The sequence below is a fragment of the Musca autumnalis genome, unplaced genomic scaffold (genome assembly GCF_047663935.1).
Source record: "Musca autumnalis isolate F117 unplaced genomic scaffold, ASM4766393v1 scaffold_5, whole genome shotgun sequence".
In the NCBI taxonomy this organism is placed as follows: Eukaryota; Metazoa; Arthropoda; class Insecta; order Diptera; family Muscidae; genus Musca; species Musca autumnalis.
Genome location: NW_027412088.1, coordinates 182161558 through 182170769, shown reverse-complemented (window position 1 = coordinate 182170769; position 9212 = coordinate 182161558). Strand labels below are relative to the sequence as shown.

Genomic DNA, 9212 nt, shown 5'->3' with positions numbered 1-9212 from the left:
GGTCCAAGCCTAAATTTAGCCCCACGGTACCTCCAGATTTTCGGTATTTTGAAGGTTATGGCCACAATAATCCATCGAAATGGCTGAAATGGTATTGAGTCTCCGTTGAGGGTATAAAACTTTCCCCCAAAAATTTGTCGGTACAGGTCGACGCCTTAATATAGCCCCCATAGAACGGTACCTCCCGATTTTCTGTAATTTGAAGGTTATGGCCACAACAATCCATCAAAATGGCTGAAATTTTGTATTTAGTCTTCGTTGGGGGTATAAAATTAATTTAGCCCCCATAGAACGGTACCTCCCGAGTTTCGGTATTTTGAAGGTTGTGGCCTCAATATTCCACCGAAATGGATGAAATGTGGTATTTAGTCTTCGTTGGTGGTATTAAATTTTCCCCCAGAAATTTCCACGTCTTCCTATATCCCCCATAGAAGCATTTCTCTTGATTCTATTTTAGGTTTTAGCCACATTATCTTACCGAAATATCGGAAATATGGTATTTAGTCTTCTTTGAGTCTAAAAAATTTTCCTCCAGAAATTTGTCGGTATAGATCGACGTTTTGATATAGTAGGACGGTACCTCCCGAATTTCGGTATTTTGAAGGTTAGCCACATTATTTTACTGAAATTGCTGAAATTTGTATTCAGTCTTCTTCATAAACGAAAGGATACTAATTGTTCCAGTTTACTTCCATACAAGTCGTAAAGTCGTGGTGGAGGGTAAAACAAGTTCGGCCCGGCCAAACTTAACGCCTTTTTACTTATTCTATTTTATATATAGTTTAATCTTATGAGGGCGAGTTTTTGGGATATTATCAATCATATACGAATGGGTATAAGTAATGAAACCAAAACCGCGGAAACGCTTGGTTTTGGGAGCCGTCATTACAACAAAATGAGCAATATTATCCTATTTCTTGGATAGGATCGTTATTTTTTAACATAAAAGCTTGAAATTTAGCAGGAGCATGTATTTTAGTTTTATGTATTTTCGAGATATGACTTCGTGCATTTATGATGACGATAAATAGTTGTACCTTACCTTTTTTGATCTTTGATGTCTTTCGTGCCATATTTATCGTAACTATAACTTTTTGCCGTCTTCCATCAGTGAACTACCTGTATATGTTCCTACCCTTGTTAAATGCTCTACCGTAATAGTAAAATTTGATGATAGGGATTTGAACCTTGTTTATGCCTTAATAACAGGTCTTATTGGGAATTTCTCTTATTTTACTATGTATTTCCTGAAATATTTTCTCTGCACACTTCAGATACATCTTACTTTAAATAAATACAAATTAATTGCGATTGCATGTACAAATCATCTCTGGTATTCATTGTATATTATGCAAATGTGTGTATGTTATTTGCACTCAATAAAAATCTGTAAAAGCATTTGAATGTTGACATAAATATGTAGTACAATATAAATTTTTTCGGATATTTGTTAATGACAAAAATGGGGAGTATGGCTATTTTCAAAACTCATACGCAACATTTCGCAACGTTTTAAAAAAAGCGGAGTGGAAAATTTCGTCTCGTAGAGAAATGGAATTTTATAGATTATTTTAAAAAGATGAATACTGTCGTCTGGTTGTGCAGGTTTATACCAAAAAAAAAAAAACAGAAATAAAAAAATAAGATAAAAAAACTATAAATAAATAAATGAAATGAGGCTGTGGTTTTGCACGAAGGTTAAGGGACTAAGAAAAAAGTCTGGGTCTATGAAAATGCTGACATTTTTAAAGAACAAACAAATTAAAAATTACCAAGATCTTTTTATACCCTCTACCATAAAACAGTCTGAACTAAAATGGAACTACTAGTTCACCCTACTGTTCTCAATTATGTCAGAAAATGTAAACTATTTCAAAACAAGTAAAAAACGTTAATTTCGGCCGGGTCGAACTTTCTTTACCCTCCACCATAAAATATTCTAAACCAAAATGGAATCATTTGTTCCATAGACCGAACTAAGAAAGGTCTCCAATTCTCTCTGTTTTTCGCTTCGCTTTCTGGAATACCGCGCCTTGTCATCTCTTCATCCACTTGTTTGCGCCATCGAAACTAAGGCCTGCAGATTCTGCGTGCACCGCCATGTGGCATGTATTCATACGCCTTTTTAGCGGGTTCATCATCGCTCATTCTTATGATATGGCCTAGCCAACGCAATCGTTGCATCTCGATACGTTTAACTATATTCATGTCTTTGTATAGCTGATATAGCTCGTGGTTAATACGACGTCGATATTCACCGTCAACGCAAATCGGCCCGTAGATTTTTCGAAGAATTTTCCTCTCAAACACACCAAGCATTGCCTTATCTGCTTACGCAAGTACCCATGCTTCGGAGCCATACATTAGCACGGATAGTATCAGCGTTTTGTATAGTGTTATTTTTGTTTGACGAGATGTGGCTTTGTTTTTAAATTGCTTACTTAAACCATAGTAGCATCTGTTGGCCAATACAATTCTTCTTCTTATTTCACAACTGATGTTGTTTGTTGTGTTTATGGCAGTGCCGAGGTAGACAAAGTCTTTAACTACCTCAAAATTATAGGTACCAACTTCCACAGTCCGAGCTCTATGGACGCTTTGCGCGTCGACACCATCAACTTGGTCTTTTCGCCGTTTACCGCCAGACCCACTTTCGCAGTTTCTGCTTCGACCTTCCTAAAGGTATCAGTTGCTTCCTTTACTGATCGTCCCATGATGTCTATGTCATCAGCATAAGCAAGTAACATGTGGCTATTGGTGTAAATTGTGTCATTTCTTTTGACATTTGCATCTCGTATTGCCTTTTCCAGCAAAATGTTGAATAGGTCACACGAAAGGCTGTCTCCTTGTCTGAAACCTCTTTTGGTACTTAACTGTTCTGAGAGGTTCCTTCCAATTTTAACTGAGGACCTAGTATCAGTTATAGTCATCTTACAAAGCCGGATGAGTTTTGCGGGGATACCAAATTCAGACATTGCATGGAATACCTTTGATCGGAGGGGACTGTCGAATGCTGCTTTATAATCGACAAAAAGGTGATATGTGTCGAACTGCATCTCTTGGGTCTTCTCCAGGATTTGCCGCAGGGTAAATATCTGGTCAATGTCATACATTCCGGTTCTATGGAGAGAAGTCACAGTGACATTCATTCCTAAAGCAGGAAAACCTAGTCACACACTTCCAAAAGACTATAGGCCGATCAGTCTGTCATCCTTTCTGCTAAAAACTTTGGAAAGACTATTGGACCTTGAAATTAGAGGCAAACTACCAATGTCATCAATCAGTTCTGCCCAGCATGCTTACACTAAGGGCAAATCGGTAGAAACTGCTCTAAATGATGTTGTCGGGTTTATCGAGAAGAATATGGACAACTCAAATTTTACGTTAGCAGCCTTTCTAGACATAGAAGGAGCCTTTAATAACGTCAATTTGGAGTCAATTCATAATTCACTTGTGGGCTTGAACTGCTCCCCTACCCTAATCAGTTGGATTGATAACATGCTTAGTAGTAGGATAATAAATTCTCGCATCGGCTATAATTCCATTAGGAAGTCTGTCACCAGAGGCACACCTCAAGGGGGAGTACTTTCTCCATTACTTTGGCTCCTAGTGATCAATGAAATGCTCCAAGAATTTGACAGACTTCGCATTAAGACCACCGCTTACGCCGATGACGTTGTCTTGATGATAAGTGGGAAATTCCCTCAGACCGTATCGGATGTTATGCAAGGAGCCCTTAACAAGTTAGCGGGTTGGGCCCATCGGAACGGACTAGGGGTAAATCCCTCTAAAACAGAGCTGGTCCTTTTCACAAGGAAGAGGAAAATTGATGCATTCACTCTACCAACGCTAAATGGTGTCACTTTAGAGCTCTCTTTGGAAGCCAAATATCTCGGCATAATTCTGGACCATCAGCTATCATGGAAAAGAAATGTCGAAGAACGCGCCAAGAGAGGACTAATAGCACTGTACACTTGCAAGAACTCCATTGGTAAGAGTTGGGGACTGAGACCACAAGTCATACACTGGGTTTTTATGACAGTCGTACGCCCAATTCTCACCTATGGAGCTCTAGTTTGGTGGAATGCCCTAGGCAAGAAATCATATCTGCATGAAATAAACAGAGTCCAAAGAGCAGCATCAATGCTCATAACTGGTGCTGCTAGGAGCACTCCACAGGCAGCCCTTAACGTGCTGTTGGATCTTACTCCGTTAGATCTCGTTGTAGAGGAGCAGGCATCTAAGAGCGCTTTACGTCTCAAGGAGCTCAACCAGTGGTGCGGCTCCCAACAGGGCCACGCTGCGATTCTCAACCGAACGAATGTGCCAACAAGCAAGGAGCATTTAAGTGACTACATATCACCACAAATGAACTTCGAGCCAATAGTTGTTCACATTCCCAGCAGAGAAGCCTGGACCCACAACACTCCACCACTAGACGGTATAGAAGTCTATACCGATGGATCTAAGATGGAAAATGGAACAGGGGCAGGTGTATACAGCGACATTCTCAACCTTCAACTCTCTTTTAAGTTGAATAAAGAGTGTAGCGTTTTTCAAGCAGAGATTTTTGCAATCAAAAAAGCTGCAGAACTAATTAAGAACATTAAAGAGGACATCGATGGACCGGTGACTATATACCTCGATAGTCAGGCGGCCCTCAAATCACTAATGTCCTACTCCATCAAGTCTGCAGTTGTTTTGGACTGTATTAAAGTATTAAGTGACCTAAAATCAGCAGTAACACTGTGTTGGGTCCCAGGTCACTGTAATATTGTAGGAAATGAAATGGCGGATGAATTGGCACGCCGCGGATCAGAGTCACAAGATATCATAATCGAAAACTGGGTCAAGCCACCCTTGTGCTACTTCATGCGGCTGTTAGAACAGGGCTATCGGGATAAGGCTAGTCAGATTTGGCAAAACGAACCTAGTTGTAGGGTTTCCAAAGCAATCTGGCCACTCCTTTCCAAACGCAGAACATCATCTCTACTTTCATTGAAAAAGATCGAACTCAGACTAACAGTTGGTCTAATCACAGGCCACTGCAACATCAGAGCAATGACTTATAAATGGGGTAGAACCGAAGGCGCCGACTACTGCAGACTTTGTGAGGATGAGGAGGAATTAGAGACAATCGAACATTTACTGTGCCGCTGTCCAATGCTCACGAGCAAAAGACTACGGATAACGGGTGAACACACGATCCAGTCTCTCTCATCCTTCTGTGAAACCGAACCAAAAAGCCTTCTTCTTTTTGCCAAGAGCCTAAATGGCTGCAGCAAAAAGAAATGGCAGTACCATGATGAACAATTAAGCTTTTACTTCCCACTTCTGCCTCAATTCTATTCTAAATATCTCCCTTTCTTCTACAACATCATATTCTATTTCTCTCCTTTCAGCAATCTCTTCAGCTAATAACACCCCCCCAGGATGAACACAATGGACCATAAGGTCTCCGAGTGGAGTGACCGTCGATTACGTTGACGGTTACGCGTCCTTTAACCTAACCTAACCTAAAATATCTGGTCAATGGTGGACTTGCCAGGTCTAAAGCCACATTGGTATGGTCCAATTATTTCGTTGACCATTGGCTTTAGTCGTTCACACAAAATCCCTGACACTACCTTATAGGCAATAGGGAGAAGACTTATGCCCCTATAGTTGGAGCATAAAGTCTTATCTCAGGATGCTCAGGTTCCAATCGTCGGGTACGCGTTCTTCCTGCCAGATGATGCTAACTAGCTGATGCATACACCTTATCAGCGCGTCGCCTCCGGTTTTAAACAGTTCGGCTGGTAAGCCATCGGCTCCTGCTGCTTTATTATTCTTCAGCCGGTTGATTGCTGTTTTTACCTCATCTTGGCTGGGCGGTATACATTCTATACAATCTTCTGGGATTGGATCTGTGGTATCATCGTCTTCTCTACTATTGGAGAAATGTTCGTTCCATATCCTGAGCACGCTATCTGTATCTGTTACCAGATTACCTTGCTGGTCTCTACAGGAGGATGTGCCTGTACCAATGCCATCTGTTTGATGTTTCACTCTTTGGTAGAATTTTCGTACTTCATTCTGGCTCCTGTACATCTCGATTTTTTCACACTCCCGCTTTTCCATTTCTCTCTTTTTCTTGCGGAAAAGACGTTTCTCTTCTCTCCTTTTCTCCCGATATCTCTCTCGTGCGCTACGCGTTGCTACTGATTGTAAAATAGCTCTATATGCCGCATTTTTCTCTTCGGTAGCAGCACGACACTCCTGCTGAATTCCTTTGTGGAGGTCTCTGGTATCCAAATATGGATTTTGCGGCTGTTTGCATGGAGTGGGCAATATTTTGCCATTGTGTTGTTATGTTATAGGGACAAGGACTGCTCTCATTAAGCAATTGGGCTAGTTGAGTGGAATATGCTGTGGCTATCTGTTGTGTTTGCAGCCTATCGATGTCCAACTTCCGCGTTGTGTCTGTTCGTGCTTTATTTGCTACGTTTATACGGGTACGTACCTTTGCTGCAACAAGGTAGTGGTCCGAATCAATGTTTGCGCCTCCGAACGATCGTACATCCAACACGCTCGATGAATGCCTTAAGCGGGGTACACACGATCAGTTTTGACTGTCAGGTTTGCTCAAAAAATCGGTTGCTTGTCAGTGTGGCCGTTCACTTTTGTCAGTCATCAGGTAACCACAAAATATTTTGTGGTTGCTGGACGGTTGGACAGTTATCGATAATTCCGAAAAATCGACAGTCAAAACTGATCGTGTGTACCCCACTTTACATCTATCACAACATGATCAATTTGATTAATTGTTCTTTGATCTGGAGACAGCCAGGTGCACTTATGAATTTTAAGATGATTAAATCTGGTACTGCTAATTACCATGTTTTTTTGCAGGTGCAAAGTCTATCAGCCTCATACCATTGTCAGATGTTTCACTGTGGAGACTGAATATCCCGACTGTTGGATATGTCATTTATCAGACCTGGTGCACAATGGAGGAGCGTCTTCATTCGCCGTGCAAAACGTGGAGCTATTAATTTGTTCGGCCAGCGCTTTACCACTCTGGTCATTATGTGTTTTCTTTTAGTAGATTAAGTTCGTGATGGCAGATTTATAAAATTGTTATCTCCGGTATTTTGTCATGTCACAATCTTAAAACAGAAATTCCGCGGAAAACTATTACCAGTGGTTTTATGAAAATTCGACTTATTTTGTTATACCCTTCATCATAGTATGGAGGGTATATTAAGTTTGTTTTTCTGTGTAAAAGGCACGGATAAATACATTTCCCTATACATAGCTTATAAGGTATATAAATTCTTGATCAGGATAAAATTCTTGGTCGATATAGCCATGTCTGTCTGTCCGTCCGTCTGTTGTTATCATTCTAGCGTCCACAACAATTGAGGTAGGGCGCTGTATTTTCGCTCCCTAGTGTATTTTTTTTCCATAGGCAGGTCAAGTTCGAAGATGGGCTATATCGGCCCACGGTTTGATACAGCCCCCATATAGAGGCACTTCCCTATTTTTGGTATTTTGGGAATTTTAGCTATATTTTTTTACCGAATTACCTGTAATTTGAAGTTTGGGGTGTCCACTGATCAAAACAATTCTTCACTAAAAACTTTAAAGATAGGTCCAGGTTTTGGAATAGCCCCCATGTAACGGTACCTCCCGATTTTCGGTGTTTTGAGAATTTTAGCTACATTTTTTTTACCAATCTACCTGTAATTTAATATTTAAAGTTCATAGTGGTCACAAAACATCTCCACCAAAAACCGATTTTCGGTGTTTTGAGGATTTTTAATTTTAAAGATAAGTCCAGGTTTTGGAACAGCCCCCATATAACGGTATCTCCCTATTTTTGGTAGTTTGAAGATTTTAGCTACACTTTTTGACCAAACTACCTGTAATTTAATAGTTAAAGTTCACAGTGGTCACAAAACATCTCCACCAAAAACCGTCATCATAGGTCAATGTTATGGTACAGCCCCCATATAACGGTACCTCCCGATTTCCGATATTTTGAGGATTTTAGCTACAATTTTTAACCGAACTACTTGTAAATTGACAGTTGAGGTTCCCTGTACGCAAAACATCTCCTCCGAAAATTATCAACATGGGTTCACGTTTTGGTATAGCCCCCATATAACGGTACCTACCGAGATTGGGTATTTTGAGGATTTTAACTACAATTTTTAACCAAACTACCTGTAATTTAACAGTTGAGGTTCCCAGTGGTAACAAAACATGTCTTCCAAAAATTGTTAACATATGTTCACATTTTGGTATAGCCCCTATATAACGGTACCTCACGATTTTCGGATTTTATGAACATGTTTTAACCACACTAGCTGTAGTTTGATATTTGAGGTTCTCTGTGGTCATGAATCTTAGCACCAAAAATCGATCTAGCTGTAATTTGACATTTGAATTTTCAGTGGTCACGACACTTCTTCACTATAAATCGTCAACATACGTCCATGTTTTGGTATAGCTCCCATATAACGGCACCCACTGATTTTCGGTATTTTGAGGGTCTTAGCTACATTGTCTGACGGAACTACCAGAAATTTCACTTTTAAGGTACCCTGCAGTTATAAAACTTTTCCACAAAAAATTGTAAAGATATGTAGACACTTTGATATAGCCCCATTGGCGGTACCTTTCACCAGGCTGAACACATTGTTTCGATTAGATTTGATAATTTAGGCATTTGAGGTATCCATGCTCAAAAAATTTTTCCACCTAGAATTGTGAAAGGAAACTAATTATTCCATTTTAAGTGTGTACTCCTATGTAGTTAATTAAAAAAATACAATCGGATTTATTTCTGTAATAACGATAACATGTATTTATTATTTTTCCCCCCATAACCCCCAAATCCTATAACATTCATACGAGATAAATCCACCCAACACTGATTACAAATTACGATTTAAATTAACGCTGTCATTGTTTTGTATAATTAATTATTTGCCAACAGTCATACGCCATTGACTTAAGTACATACATATGAAAATAATATGCAAATACATAAATATTTAAAATTGACATTTTCTGTGTAAAATTAAAGTTGAATATTTCATTTTTAATATTGTCACTAATCAAAAATGCTGCATTAAATGAAAATATGAAACAAAATCAATATTAAATAAAATCTACTGATAATAATGTCAATGTCATTTACATTGAACGGAATTCAGAGAATTGCT

At 39.4% G+C, this 9212-nt stretch overlaps 1 protein-coding gene across 1 annotated transcript; it reads left to right on the top strand.

Moving 5' to 3' along the window:
* The first annotated feature begins 3621 nt into the window (after nucleotides 1–3621).
* On the top strand, nucleotides 3622–5453 carry LOC141386866 (uncharacterized). The gene is made up of 2 exons (XM_073955768.1): nucleotides 3622–4905; nucleotides 5403–5453. The coding sequence occupies exons 1-2, from the start codon at nucleotides 3622–3624 to the stop codon at nucleotides 5451–5453; spliced, it is 1335 nt and encodes a 444-aa protein (XP_073811869.1).
* Nucleotides 5454–9212: the final 3759 nt, after the last annotated feature.